This window comes from Schistocerca gregaria, chromosome 5, assembly GCF_023897955.1.
Source record: "Schistocerca gregaria isolate iqSchGreg1 chromosome 5, iqSchGreg1.2, whole genome shotgun sequence".
In the NCBI taxonomy this organism is placed as follows: Eukaryota; Metazoa; Arthropoda; class Insecta; order Orthoptera; family Acrididae; genus Schistocerca; species Schistocerca gregaria.
In genome coordinates, this window is record NC_064924.1 from 42,205,732 (window position 1) to 42,221,728 (window position 15,997).

Consider the following 15,997-nt stretch of genomic DNA (forward strand, 5'->3'; position numbering starts at 1 on the left):
TGATATATTACTGTAGTACAGTATGTCAATATATTAGCATAAGGTTTTTTCGTCTTAATTACGCTACCTTCATCATTCCGCATGATCTGATCCAAATGACATCATATGTCATACGTAATAAAGAATTTGTTCTTGTTAGAGTCCACTGTGTGACGATCAGCATTTTTTTTTAAATTTTAGTCCTGTATACTGTAGGTGTTACAGTTAATTTGACCAATGTTGATACAAAGAATTTTATTGCGTGGTGTTGTAGAATCTCTGAAATATTCCATTTATCCTGTGATTGTATTAATATCACTGACTTTGCTCTGCTTGAGACAGAGTGCTCCATCACATTACATTTATCTAATAGATTTTAATTTTATTTTTAGCATTATTTAAGATTAGAGACACTAATTTATTTGTATTTCAATGGAATCTACGTACGACAATATTGCAGCGCTTTTATTATTGCATTTTCAGTGAACAGTTTTGATTCGCGTATTAGGACATGTGGATCATATCGTGCTGGATAATGAATGAACCACAATTAACACAAATATATTTTATTTCCCAATACTGACATGCTACAGTAAGGTATAACTACGGTTATGACATGTTTTAACGCAGATACGAGCTGCATCTGGTGTGTGATTACATAAAGAGAGCTGTCCTCAGCAAGTATATCCCAAATACGAGGGCGGAGCTAGAGCCTAGCCTGTGCCTGCAATGCTTCACCATTATCAGACTGTTGACGTGAAAGGTCTTCTTTAAGTTTAGGAAACACATGAAATTCAGATGGGGCCACATCGAGACTGTGTGGAGGATGATCGATGACTCTGAATCCAAGGCGTCGGTTTGTTGCAGATGCCGCAGGGCTCCTGTGTGGTAATGCTGAATGACAGGTTGCTCCATGTGTGGACTAACTCTTGTGCGGTTAGAAACTGCATTACGGCATGCTGTTTCTCACGTACCGAAGTAGTTATGTTACACACCGCCATCTTACACGGTACAGTTCGGATCCTTCTAGTGACAAAGGGCTGCAAATATGGAGACATGAATAATGAAGATGTAAAATGTTTTATTTAAAAAGTCTGAAGAGCATTCGCATAAAATATTCGGAGACATTACTTTTGAGCGCACCCTCGTAAAACTGGCCGGAGAATATTTCATGCACCTTAAGAAAGGCAGCCCACTTACATCATCCATCCTGGGTAAGGCTGCCTACCTTAAGGTGCATGAAATACTTTCCAGACCAGTCTTACTTCCCTTATCCTGCATTTATTGCTGATTGTCACTACATCTAACATCATACACGCTACTGGCTACAAAATTGCCACACTCTGTACGCGACAGGCAACGGATGTGGAATGCCGTGAAGTATACTACATGTCTGGATTTACGCAACTACACAATCTTCACTGTGCAACAGAGTTAAGGAAACCCTGTAATTCACACCGATTCCGACACATAATTTTGAAATTTTCTGTAATGCTGCGAAAGCGTGGCGCCCTGCGACGTCAGCGCTCTGGCTCGACGGCACTCCAGACAGCAAGGTGTCGATACATCCGAAAAAAAGGTAGCAGCTCAGAAGTTCATGTAACGTGTAAGGTGGATGGTGTGTTAATGATGTCATATCGACACAAAATTTCATCACAATTGTGCCAAATGCCACAGTAGACGTGTTACACGATCCGAAAGTCATCACAGCCCCCCTTACCCACATTTCACGCCTTGCTTGACGCCTCTGCGATGTATGTCAGAACCGTGACGCCCAGGGTGACATCACTCTATTTTTTTATGACTGGCCGCGGGAAAAATATTAAACACAACACCACTAAGATTCATCACGAAAAGGCAAGGTGGGGTGACATGAAAGGCGTCAATGAAACGACACCTTTCCCTGCGGCGTTGATTGCCATACATTTCGCGTCGAAAACGAGTTCACAGTGTAGTTAACGACATGATATCATTCTTCGCAATCTTTGGCACTGCTGACACCCTCGGGAGTTTCTACCCTTCTGTAAAGCAATTGCGGGGCTGCATCCCAATCGGACGTGACTGCATCCGTTGAACGCAGCGCAAATACATTTATCGCTATAGTGTACAGCTTGCATCCACTAGGGACCGTCCAATACCATCTGACAAAATTTGAACGTGACCCGAAGCAGAAATGCGTGTTAAGCTTTTTAACTACTCCAATTTTCTGTCCTTCTGTGTTGTAATCTTCGACGAATGCGACATTCACATACATTATGTCATCAAAGTATCCGGACATCCCAAAAACATACTTATTACATATTAGATGAATTGTGCCGCCACCTACTACCAAGCACTCCATATCTCCGACCTCAGTAATCATTAGACATCGTGAGAGAGCAGAACGGGACGCTCCTCGGAACTCACGGACTTGGAACGTGGTCAGGCGATTGGATGTCACTTGTGTCATTCGTCTGTACGCGAGATTTCCACACTCCTAAACATACCTAGGTCCACTGTTTCCGATGTGATAGTGAAGTGGAAACGTGACGGGACTCGTACAGCACAAATGCTTACAGGCAGACCTCGTCTGTTGACTCACAGGGGCCGACAATTGTAGAAGAGGATCGTAATGCGTAATAGGCAGACATCTATCCAGACCATCACACAGGATTTCCAAACTGCATCAGGATCCACTGCAAGTATTATGACAGTTAGGCGGGAGTTGAGAAAATTTCGGATTTCATGGTCGAGCGGCTGCTCATAAGCCACACATGACGACAGTAAATGCCAAACGGAGCGTCGCTTGCTGTAAAGAGCGTAAACATTGGACGATTGAACAGTGGAAAAAGTTTTGTGGAGTGACCAATCATGGTACACAAGGTGGCGATCCGATGGCAGGGTGTGGGTATGACGAATGCCCAGTGAACGTCATCTGCCAGCAGTAAAATTCGGAGGCAGTGGTGTTATGGTGCGGTCGTGTTTTTCATGGAGGGGCACTGTCACCTCCTTGCTTCCGACTGTTGAAGAGCAATTCAGGGTTGGCTCTTGCATCTTTCAACACGATCGAGCACCTGTTCATAATGCACGGCCTGTGGCGCAGTGGTTACACGACAATAACATCCCTGTAATGGGCTGTCTTGCACACAGTCCTGACCTGAATCCTATAGAACACCTTTGGGATGTTTTGGAACGGCGACTTCGTGCCAGACCTCACCGACTTACATAGATACATAGATACCTCTCCTGAGTGCAGCACTCCGTGAAGAATTGGGAGCCCCAAGATTGAACGTATGCGTGAGACAGTGGAAGCTACGGTGGAAGCTGTCATGAAGGCTAAGGGTGGGCCAATACCATATCAAACTTCAGCAAATGCCGATGGAGGTCGCCACGAACTTGTAAGCCTTTTTCAGCCCGGTGTACTGATACTTTTGATCACATAGTGTGTGTGTGAATAAAACAGAAAATAGCATGTGTCGACACTTTACTGTTCGAAGCGTCGCCGAGTCAGAGGGTGACTCTGCAGGAAGCCACGTTTTCGCACCATTACAGCATTACAGAGGAAGGGTATACGCAGCTTTCAGCGAAGTTTAGAACTTAATCGTCGTAACAGGATGGAAATACACACTTTCGAAAAAGTAATCATTTAATTTGCTGCATAGTGTAGATAATTGTAACGCTATCTAAATTCTGTGTGTAAAGAAACGTTATGCAGATCATTCTGATTCAGAAGTCGCATCTGAATGTTGTTTCTTTGTGAGAACATCGTGTGTGGCTCATGTAAGAAGGAGAGACTTCTGCCAGTACATGTCGGAATTGGTCAGTTGCAGCATCGTTGCCTGTCGAAGCGACGTTTTATCTTTCAACAAGGTTGCTACTTATGTTGTCCACAACGCACGATTAGCGTGGTACTACGAATACTAACGATTCCAGAGGCCATACTTACGGCTGTGTAGGATTTCGATGACCCCATGCACAATCGCTCGAGAGGAAAGACTTACTGAACGCTCGACCGTGCAGTATCGCACAGTCACGTCACTTACCGTAAGTCAGGAAACGAGCTTGTCGCGCAGCAGGACGGTGCGACGATGTCTGGAACATCACGGAGTGTCAGCCGGCGACCGTCGTTGGTGTTTGCTTGACGCTTGGGCAGAGCCAGGTGCGCTGACAGTGGTGCGTTCAGCGACCGTACTGGACACAGCAGTGGCAACACGTGGTCTTTTCAGGCAGCCCCGGTTCTGCGCACAGCATTACGATGGTCGTTTCCGTACGCGTAGACTCTAGAAGAACGATCGTTGCCTCATTAAATTCGTCATCGTCAGTGGGTCCAGTATTTCACGTGATGGTATGGAGTGCCAATGGCACAGAACACATTCGCCTCTGCTTCTCACAGCCAGTAATGTGAACAAGAGGCGTCACATTTGTGACCTGCTCAGGCGTTACATTTGTTGTGGTGTATCTTCGACGTCTCCGTGACGTTATCTTCCAAGATGCCCGTGCTGTCCCTAACTGTCTCGATACAGAAAGCGTTTGACTGCTGCTGTGCTTGCCAGCACGTTCTGCAGGCCTAGACTGACAAGCTCCCACTCGCTAGCCACTACAGTTAGTGAACTGTGGCGTAAGGATGAAGCAGCATGGAATGGCGCACTCGTATCTGTCATCAAAGCTCAGTCCGACTTAATGTCCAACTAAGAGTCACTGTTGCTGCTAGAGATGGCAGCACTGCGTACTAAACTTCGCACACTATTTACTCCAAATGTACCCACATATTTAACGTGTATTCTTCCTAGTATACCTTACTACCCTGAGATAGGAAGTTCTGAAATATTTAGTGAGGGTTGGAACGTGTATCGGAAAGACAGATTAAACACCGTAGGAGGTGGTGTCTTCATTGCAGTTGACAAAAATAGTGTGTCTACTGAGTTCGAAGTAGAGTGTGATTGTGGAGTTATCAGCACACATTTAACAGGGCTAGTAGAAATAAAGTTAATTTTGGGTGTTATTACCGGCCACCACGTTCCACCGTGAGAGGTCTAGAATCATTCAAAGGGAGTATACACTCTGTATCGCAGAAGTACCCGGATCATGTTATATTAGCCGGAGGCGACTTCAACCTACCTAATATAGACTGGCATGTCTATGGATTCATTACAGATGGTACAGATGAGCCTTCGTGTGAATTACTTTTGAACACATTATCCGAAAACTGTCTTGAGCAGCTAAATCGACAGCCAACGCGTAATGGAAATATTTTAGATCTGGTAACCACGAACAGACCCTACCTAATCGACGGTGTCAGTGTTGAGACAGGGATTAGTGATCATGATATTTTCATTACGATTATGGTTACGAAACAGTCGGTCAAGAAGATTAGGAGAGTATTCTTGGTAGAAAGAGCAGATAAGTAGTTGTTAGCATTCCACTTAGTAAATGAATCGACTTCATTTACTTCCGGTACGATGGACATGGAAGAATTATGGGGAAACTTTAAACACATAGTAAATCACGCATTGGACAAGTATGTGCCGAAAAACTGGGTTGAGGACGGAAAAGACCCACCATGGTTTAAGAGCGCAATTCGGAGAATGCTCAGGAAGCAAAGACAGTTGCACTCGCTGTACAAGAAATATCGGAAGAATGAGGACAGGCAAAAGTTAGCAGAGATTCGTGCTGCAGTAGAAAGAGCGATGCGTGAAGCATACAACCACTACCTCCGTCATACCTTAGCAAAAGATCTTGCTGAAAACCCAAGGAAATTCTCGTCTTACGTAAAATCGGTAAGCGGGTCGGGGGCTTCCATCCAGTAACTCACTGATTAGTGTGCCCTGGCAACGGAAGACATCGAAACGAAAGATGAAATTTTAAATTTAGCATTTGAGAAATCTTTCACGCAGGAGGATCGTACAAACATACCGCCGTTTGTGTGTCGCACAGATTCCCGTATGGTGGACATAGTGATAGACATCCCTGGAGTTGTGAAGCAGCTGAATGGTTTGAAAATAAATAAATCGCCACTTCCTGAAGGGATTCCAGTTCGGTTTTGCAGAGAGTACTCTACTGCATTGGCTCCTTACGTAGCTTGCATTTATCGCGAATCTCTTGCCCAATGTAAAGTCCCAAGAGACTGGAAAAAAGCGCAGATGACGCCTATATATAAGAAGGGTAGAAGGACGGATCCTTAATATTTCAGACCAATATCTTTAACATCGGTTTGTTGCAGGATTCTCGGACATATTCACAGTTCGAATATAATGAATTTCCTTGATACAGAGAAGTTTCTGTCCATGCATCAGCGCGGCTTTAGAAAGCATCGCTTCTGCGAAACGCAACTCGCCCTTTTCCCCCATGCTATCTAGCGAACCATGGATGAAGGGTATCAAACGGATGCCATATTCCTTGACATCCGAAAAGCGTTTGACTCGGTGCCCCACTGCAGACTCCTAACTAAGGTACGAGCATATGGGATTGGTTCCCAAATATGTGAGTGGCTCGAAGACTTCATAATTAATAGAACCCAATACGTTGTCCCCGATGGTGGCTGTTCATCGGAGGCGAGGGTATCATCTGGAGTCCCCCAGGGAAGTGTGGTAGGTCCGCTGTTGTTTTCTATGTACATAAATGATCTTTTGGATAGGGTGGATAGCAATGTGCGGTTGTTTGCCGATGATGGTGTGGTGTACGGGAATGTGTCGTCCTTGAGTGACTCCAGAAGGATACAAGATGACTTGGACAGGATTTGTGATTGGTGTAAAGAATGACAGCTAGCTCTAAATATAGATAAATCAAAATTAACGCAGATGAATAGGAAAAAGAATCCCGTAATGTTTGAATACACCATTAGTAGTGTAGCGCTTGACACAGTCACATCGATTAAATATTTGGGCTAACATTGCTGAGTGATATTTTAGTGGGACAAGCATATAATGGCAGTTGTGGGGAAGGCCGATAGTCGTCTTCGGTTCATTGGTAGAATTTTGGGAAGATGTGGTTCATCTGTAAAGGAGACCGCTTATAAAACAGTAATACGACCTATTCTTGAGTACTGGTCGAGCGTTTGGGATCCCTATCAGGTCGGATTGAGGGAGGACATAGAAGCAATTCACAGGCGGGCTGCTAGATTTGTTACTGGTAGGTTTGATCATCACGCGAGTGTTACCGAAATGCTTCAGGCACACTGGTAGGTGTCTCTGGAGGAGGAAAGGAGGCGTTCTTTTCGTGAATCGCTACTGAAGAAATTTAGAGAACCAGCACTTGAGGCTGACTGCATTACAATTTTACTACCGCCAACTTACATTTCGTGGAAAGACCACAAAGATAAGATAAGAGAGATTAGGGCTCGTACAGAGGCATACAGGCAGTCATTTTTCCCTCGTTCTGTTTGGGAGTGGAACAGGGAGAGAAGATGCTAGTTGTGGTACGAGGTACCCTCCGCCATGCACCGTATGGTGGATTGCGGAGTATGTATGTAGATGTACATGTAGAATAAGCAAAATTTAGTTACTTGATATCCCATCTGGAGCTCCATCTTTAATGTCCAGTAATGTATTTAACACGACAATCGGAGGTCAGCCGCTTCACCGTGCTTACGACGGAAGTGTGCCCAGTCACCTGCATTAGGACAGGCAAGCTAAACCCGGGAGCGCTGTCATTTTCTGTGGAATGAAACTGCCCACAGAGGACCGGCGCTGGCGGCCGTGGAGCGAGACACCCTGTGTCCCTCGCCTCACAGACTGTTCTCTTTCTGTTCGCAGGTGTTCCGCCAGTCGTTCACGGCGCACTACACCATCTACGACGTCTCCAACGAGTGAGTACTGACAGCACCTGCCCGCGCTCACACATCTTCCATATTTATCCTCATAGGCACCACACTTCGGAGACTCTTTCACTTACACGTACAACTTTCAGTGCTTAGTTCCTAGTTCGAGCGTTTTTTCTTGATGATCACTTCAAATATGACTGTAGCAAACATTCATTACGCGGCAGCCGCACTATCTGATCAATATACCATACACCTGACACCCTTGTGTAATGCAAAATTGGCTTCTAGAGAGGCGGACCCCCCAGCGTAAAAGGACGTGGCGAATATTGTAGTGTCAGTACAGAAGCAGTGACCGCAAAACAGTAGGCCAGGAGAGCTCAGTCACTGGGAACAGGGACTGGTCGCTGGACGTCACCTGAACGCCAGATCCGTCAAGGAATTTCAGCCCTTCTTAGGCTGCCCCACTCTAATGTTGGTGATGCGGTTATGAAATGGAAACGCGAAGAACCAGCCGCAGCTAAACCGAGACTGTACAGATCTCACATACTGATGGACAGGGACCGTCAAGCATTGAGGAAGGAGAAGGGATCAGTCGTGAGTTCCCAGGTGCTACCAGCAATCCAGACAGCACAGTGACGGTGCGTGGGGAGTCAAGTAGAATTTAGTACAGTGGTCTAGCAGCACCTCACAAGTCACACAGTGTCAAGCGACAGATGATGTGGAGTACAGAGCGACGCCGTTGGACAGTGGATGACAGGAAGCGAGAGATTTGAAGTGATGTCAGTTCGTTGAAAGGGTCTGGATTTGCCGAATGCCAGGAGAGCTTTTAATTGTCATTATCTGTAGTCAATAGTGTAGTATGTGGGTTATTCCGTGGTTAGGGTGTGGTCCTCTTATTGTGCTTAAGAAATCGCTAAACGCCAAAGGATATGAACATATTTTATAGCAATGAGCACAATGTAAGGGAGATGTCGATCAGCTTGAAGATCCACCCTGTCAGCATCTGTCAAGCGATGATTCTAGCCAACAACGTTGCTGAAGTAGACTGGCCCGCCCAGACTCACAGCCTGAGCCCAATGGGACACCTTCGGCATGAGTTATAAAGTCGCCTTCGTTCCACACTCTAGCGTCTAACATCGCTACTTACTTCGTTTAGCTTCTCACAAGAAGTGTCCAAATCGACTGTTGGCGATATGACTGTCAAACGGCAAAGCTAAAGAACAGCCACATTAAACGGACACGTGGCAGATTTCATGTACCGACGGAACGGGACCATAGAGCACTGCGGATAGTTGTAAAAGTCGCAAGAAATCACCGGGAGAAATCATTCGCGAGTTCCAAAGTACTACCAGCAATCCAATAAGCACAATGACTGTGCATAGTGAGTTAAAAAAATGAGCTACAATGGTCATACAGTTTCTTATAAGCTACAAATTCACGTAGCCTGTGCTAAGCGACGCTAGAGCGTGTCTAAAGAAAGGCGCCACTAGGATGTGAATGACTGGAAAGGAGCGATTTGGAGTGATGAATCACGATACACTCTGTGGGAGTCGGATGGAAGCGTTTGGATTTGGCGAATGCCTGCAGGACGTTACCTGCCATCATGTGTAGCGCCAGCAGTAAACTATGATGAGCTGCTGATAGAATACAGTGCCGTTTCTCATAGTTATGGTGTGGTCCCCTTATTGCGCTTAAGAAAACGCTTAATGCAGAAGGATGTGAACATATTTTACGGCATAGCGTACTGGTACACAAGAGGAATATGTCAGAGACCATGATTGTTTCCATTAGCATGACTGTAAAGTCGACGTTCTTACTTATTCCAAAATGTTCCACTGAGTTCGCGTCCGCACTCTCGCCACAGCAGTTCATTTCCGGAATGTTACTGACCACACACCATTGCCTCAGAGACGCAGATTTATGACAGGGTGCATTGTCATGTTCACCCTGTTAGAAATCAGCATCTTTGAGGCAACGGTGTCTGGAAGATACAATTCCTGAAATGGACTGGTCTCCCGAGAGTACAAACGTGAACCGAATGGAACACACCTGGGATAAGTCAGAACGTCGACTTCCTTTCTGACTCCAGCGCCCGACATCACTATCTTCCCTCGTTTCGGCTCTTGAGGGACCGAGGGGCACCATTCCTTCACAGACATTTAGACACCTCATTGGAACCGTTGCCGACAGAGTTCAAGCCATCATATAGGCGAACGGTACATACGCCCCACATTAACCTCGACAGACAGGTGTCCGGATACTTGTGATCTGGTAGATTATTTATGGAGGGTGTTCCAAAAGAGAAAGTTCTGAGATGGCCAGAGCCGTGGGTATGGGTAGGGGGAGGGGGGGGGGGGAGGGGCAAGCGGGAACCCAACGAAACAATTCCAATACAAAATATGTGAAGAAACGCGCACTTTCTGAGATGCAAACACTTGTAGACAAAACAGGATCAGCTTGACACCCATTATTCGTGAGACACGCTGAAAGTAATGACTAAGTAATACACTACTGGCCATTAAAATTGCTACACCAAGAAGTAATGCAGATGATAAATGGGTATTCATTGGACAAACATATTATACTAGAACTGACATTTTCACGCAATTTGGGTGCATAGATCCTGAGAAACCAGTACTCAGAACAACCACCTCTGACCGTAATAACGGCCTTGAGACTCCTGGGCACAGAGTCAAACAGAGGTTGCATGCCGTGTACAGGTACAGCTGCCCATGCAGCTTCAACACAATACCACAGTTCATCAAGAGTAATGACTGGCGTATTGTGATGAGCCAGTTGCTCGGCCACCATTGACCAGACGTTTTCAGTTGCTGAGAGATCTGGAGAATGTGCTGGCCAGGGCAGCAGTCGAACTTTTTCTGTATCCAGAAAGTCCCGTACAGGACCTGCAACATGCGGTCGTGCTTTATCCTGCTAAAATGTAGGGTTTCGCAGGGATCGAATGAAGGAAGGGTAGAGCCACGGGTCGTAACACATCTGAAATGTGACGTCCACTGTTCAAAGTGGAATCAATGCGAACAAGAGGTGACCCAGACGTGTAACCAATGGCACCCCAAACCATCACGCCGGGTGCTAAGCCAGTATGGCGATGAAGAATACACGCTTCCAATGTGCGTTCACCGCGATGATGCCAAACACGGATGCGACCGCCATAATGCTATAAACAGAACCTGGTTTCATCCGAAAAAATGACGTTTTGCCATTCTTGCAACGAGGTTTGTCGTTGAGTACACCATCGCAGGCGCTCCTGTCTGTCATGCAGTGTCGAGGGTAACCGCAGCCATGGTCTCTAAGCTGACAGTCCGTGCTACTGGAAACGTCATCGAACTGTTCGTGCAGATGGTTGTTGTCTTCCAAACGTCTCCATCTGTTGACTCAGGGATCGAGACGTGGACGCACGATCCGTTACAGCCATGCGGATAAGATGCCTGTCATCTCCACTGCTACTCATACGAGGCCGTTGGGAGCCAGCACGGCGTTCCGTATTACCCTCCTGAACCCACCGATACCATATTCCGCTAACAGCAGAGCAACGCGTGCAGCAATGTCGCGATACGATAAACCGGAATCGCGATAGGCTACAATCCGACCTTTAACAAAGTCGGAAACGTGATGGTACGCATTTCTCCTCCTTACGCGAGGCATCAGAAGAACGTTTCACCAGGCAACGCCGGTCAACTGATGTTTGTGTATGAGAAATCGGTGGGAAACTTCCCTCATGTCAGCACGTTGTAGGTGTCACCACCGGCGCCAACCTTGTGTGAATGCTCTTAAAAGCTAATCATTTGCATACCACAGCATCTTCTTCCTGTCGGTTAAATGTCGCGTATGTAGCATGTCACCATCGTGGTGTAGCGATTTTAATGGCCAGTAGTGTACCTATGACGGGTAGGAATTTCCCCACCAACATCTTAACTGGACGTCCACCGAGTGGCGACAGGTGGTATTTTTAGATGGATCCCTTATTATGCTCCATCCGACACGTGATCGTTGGATAGTACGACGTGGAAGTATGAAAAATTACACTCTGCAGTAGTTATGGTCTGGGGAATGTTTTCGCTGTATCCCCTGGGTGATTTCGACATTCTCGAAGGCAAAATGGATCAACACAAGTATGCATCTATTCCTTAGGACCATGTCTACTCCTACATGCCGACAGGTCGGAATAGCCGAGCGGTTCTAGGCACGTCAATCTGGAATATCGGGACCGCTACGGTCGCAGGTTTGAATCCTCCCTCGGCCATGGATGTGTGTGATGTCCATAGGTTAATTAGGGTTAAGTAGTTCTATGTTCTAGGGGACTGATGACCTCAGCTGTTAAGTCCCATAGTGCTCAGAGCCATTTGAACCATTTGAACCTACATGCAGTTTATTTTTCCTCGGCACGATGTCATCCACCAGCAGGACGCATCAATTTGTGATGTAGCTCGCAGTGTATGTTCAAACTACCCTACCACAACAAAGGTCAAAAATTAATTATGATTTGTAGTTTTGCTCTCGCTGCTAAATATTGCATTTTCGGGCAACAACACACTTATATTATGTGGCAGGTGTCATTAGAGCACAGTTAATAAAGTCATTTCATGAAATAATGGCTAAACTAGGCACTCATCTTTTCGTGTTTCCCACGCTGGTCTCGTTGTGAACTCAGGGCTCAATCGTCGAAAATCTAGGTAGTGTTGATTCCAAGCTCGGATGCAAAGAGGCCTAGGTGATATTCTGCTATATTCAAAAGTTTTATAGATGTGTTTCATAAACCATTCTTGAAGATTAAGCTTTTGCAAGTTAGCACAATGGTGATGTAAAAAAAGTAATCAGCACTCCGAATTTAATTTACACTTCTTTTTTTATTATTTTTGTTGCAATACCACTTCACAACATAAAACATACTTGAAAATATCTTCCTCACTGTTAAAGTTCACATTACATAAACTAACTACAATTTGCGTCTTTTCAACATGACGACCAAGATTTTACTCTCTCTAGTAACCGCTTACGCGCCCAAAAATCAGAGTTACAAGTACGTCAAAGATCATAGTGACAAAAGAAAGACTATACATAAGAATAATATTGCTATATAAACACATCGATGTATCAAGGTACTTCTACATTAATGAAATAAAATCTGAATGTTGTCACAGAAATATGTTAACTATGTTATAGAAACACAGTAGAATATTGCTGGTATCGAGAGGTTGAGGTGAAGTGCCGTAATGGTTACGTAATTCATTGCAACGTGCGTGGTTCTGAGAGCACCAGGATGAGTTTATCCCCCTCCCCTGGCCACCTAGACCCCCAGATTCAAGCCGAGTCGAGAATCTGTGGCACCCCCTCGACCGGGCTGTTCATACCACAGATCCCCAATCGAGGAACCTGCCGCACATGGCTGCCGACGGCTCCACATACCTGTCGTTAACTTCCAGGACCTCACCGACTCTTTCCTGCGTGTCTGGCAGCGGTCCGCGCTACAACGGCTCATTGTTCAGGCTTTCGACAGCTGGTCACATTCAAGTGACTGAACCGTGTGGAAACTTTTCTAGGTCTCTACAAAAAATAAAAAAACGAGCTAAAATTAATCTTTGAAGAAACCTGGACGACAAAAAAGTTCCAGGAGAGTGATACATCCACTACATAAGAAAGGCCATGTACATGACTTTGATATAACAGGAAATTCTGTGCTACCAGTAACATATAAAATATTTTCCAAGATTTGATTTAACAGAATAGAAACACTCTAGATAGTCACTTACGTGAATATGAAGCTAGTTTCAGAAAAAGCAGTACTTGTTCTAAACAAATATATAACCTGTACTCAGTCATTTGCCACAGAATACTGAATTCAGAACGTGCTCTGGCAATGTTTGATGATTTCAGAAAGGCCTTTGCATGTGTTGGCAGAACAGCTGTAAGTAAAACAAGTCGAGAAGGTGTATAATGTAATATAACCAATTTAATCTGTGAAACACTTACAGATAGAGTACCTGAAGTGAAAATTGTTGTAGAAGTACCTTAGATCTTAGAAATAAACTCGGTTGAACCGCACAGTGATGGCCTATCTCCAATTCTTTTTAGTTGTTCGAAAACGGAAAAAAACACGGTGCAATTTGGAAGGAAAAACTGAATGGATATGGTATTTGACCATTAATGTTTGGAAGGGGAAGGAAAGTATTGGAGCTAACAATTTCGTGAATGCTGATAACACTTCTACACTTTCTGAAAATGTGACATTTGATATAACACAAATTAATCTTTTAGAAGAAACACTTTCTGCAGGGGAAAAAAAAGCAAACAAATTTTAACAAACGTTTAACATGCTCAGAAAATTATGAAACCATTAATGACCAATAAGACGAGGTTATAAAATTTAAATATCTCGGGGAGATAATTTGCAAAAATGCTTTGGATAAAGTTACTACAGAGGAAGAAATACATAAAACGGAAAGAGCATTTGGTAAAACTAAATACGTTTACGACAAAATATACTTCTCTAAAATGCAAAAAGTACGGCTTCACAAAACAGTAGCAAAGGCAGAATGTATGTATGCAAGTGAATGTCTACCATTTAACTAAAATTTAAATAGTTTAGAAACACTAGAGAAACGAATCATTAGCAAAATAGCAGGCCCACAAGTAACTGCAGAAGCTTGCAAGTCACGAAGTAATGATGAAATATGTCTAAACCAGATAAATTACCAGAGCTAATGAGAAAAAGAAATGCTATTTTTTGGACATTTATATAAAATGCAAGACAGCATATTAATTAAAATTTTTTAAAAATATTCATCGATAAGAAGTCAACAACAAGGTAGGTCTACAGAGCAGAAAGTGATTTAGAAAAAATAATATAAAAGCTGAAGAACCAACAGACAGACAAGTGTTTAGAGAAAGAGTATTGAATGTAGAAGGATTCCAAGGTTGGAGAGTGAAAATAACAGATCCTGGGTGGTCAGAAATCAAGAAGAAAAATCGAAGTGAACAGATGAAAGAGTACTGGATGAAAAGAATAGAACAACGAATAAGGAACTGAAACTGGCATATGGTCCTAAGTTAAAAATCAAGAAAACAAACCAGCGCTGCCGTATCATCATATAAATTTATTTCATATGATTCCTTTCGTCTCAACGCTTCTACCATCTTCGAATCCACTATAAATTGAGAGATTACTTTCATTTCTTGGCCCATGTGTTGTAGAACCCATATAAAGAGTCACTAGCTGTCGTGGATTTCATACTTTACCTGTGCATGCAATCCGACAGCTAGTCTTATGTGGGTTCTACGATACACGGGGCAAAGAATGGAAGTTCTCTTTTGTTCGCGGTAAATGATGACAGCCAAAACAGTTTCAGGATAAAGATGTATTAAAATTCTTGAGCACGGTTTCGGTTTATACCTTCATCAGAAGTAAAATACCCTGAACAGGAAGACACTTTCATTAGCAAAAGCTTAGCATCGGAAATGAGAAAGAAAAAACACTATAGCTTCAGTAACTGCAAAATTACCAGAGTATTTCAGGCACAAAAACCTTTAGTCACTTACTAAAAGTTACATCCTGCAATGGAGATTAATAAAATAATTGTGCCAAAGGCGTCGTGAGTAGTTAAAACATCATCTCCATTTATACCATATGATTACGGACAGAGGGTCGATGCGAACACAGCTTAGCATCAGTATTTCGCCTATGAATTATCGTGTCGAGGATGTGAAAGCCCTAGGGCAGATAGTTTCGCCGAGAGAGGGTATATGTGCCAGACACTCGCGCATCTTAAAATCCATGGATACATACGCATGCGCATCAAAATTATTAAAAGTTGTGCTAATTCAAACCTTCTGTCTTAATAAATAAAACATATCAGAACCATTTAAAAACATCTACGTAAAATGGATAATATGAAACCAATTTACCTGTGTCCTAGTGTCAAGCAGATGATGCTTCCGCTACGGAACACATCTCACGAGAGAGGGCACTAGTTTAATGCGCGACAATCTCGCGTAACTTAAACGGTAAAATACATACTAGCGAAAACAACCAAAATGTTAACGTAAAACGAAACCATCTGTCGTTGTGAATAAAAACGTAACAGTCAATTAACCACAGATGTTAAGTCCCATAGTACTCAGAGCCATTTGAACCATATTTTTATCAGAATGAGATTTTCACTCTGCAGCGGAGTGTGCGCTGATATGAAACTTCCTGGCAGATTGAAACTGTGTGCCCGACCGAGGCTCGAACTCGGGACCTTTGCCTTCCTCGGGCAAGTG

The 15,997-nt window shown here is 44.0% G+C and overlaps 1 protein-coding gene across 5 annotated transcripts in view; it reads left to right on the forward strand.

The window, feature by feature from the left end:
- LOC126272339 (inactive dipeptidyl peptidase 10) overlaps window positions 1-15,997 on the forward strand; it is a 1,336,959-nt gene that overhangs the window by 1,060,883 nt on the left and 260,079 nt on the right. For all 5 annotated transcript variants that reach the window (XM_049975128.1, XM_049975129.1, XM_049975132.1 and 2 more), the window contains exon 7: window positions 7,710-7,762. In XM_049975128.1, the coding sequence (XP_049831085.1) occupies window positions 7,710-7,762 (53 nt within the window). The remainder of the gene's footprint in view (window positions 1-7,709; window positions 7,763-15,997) is intronic.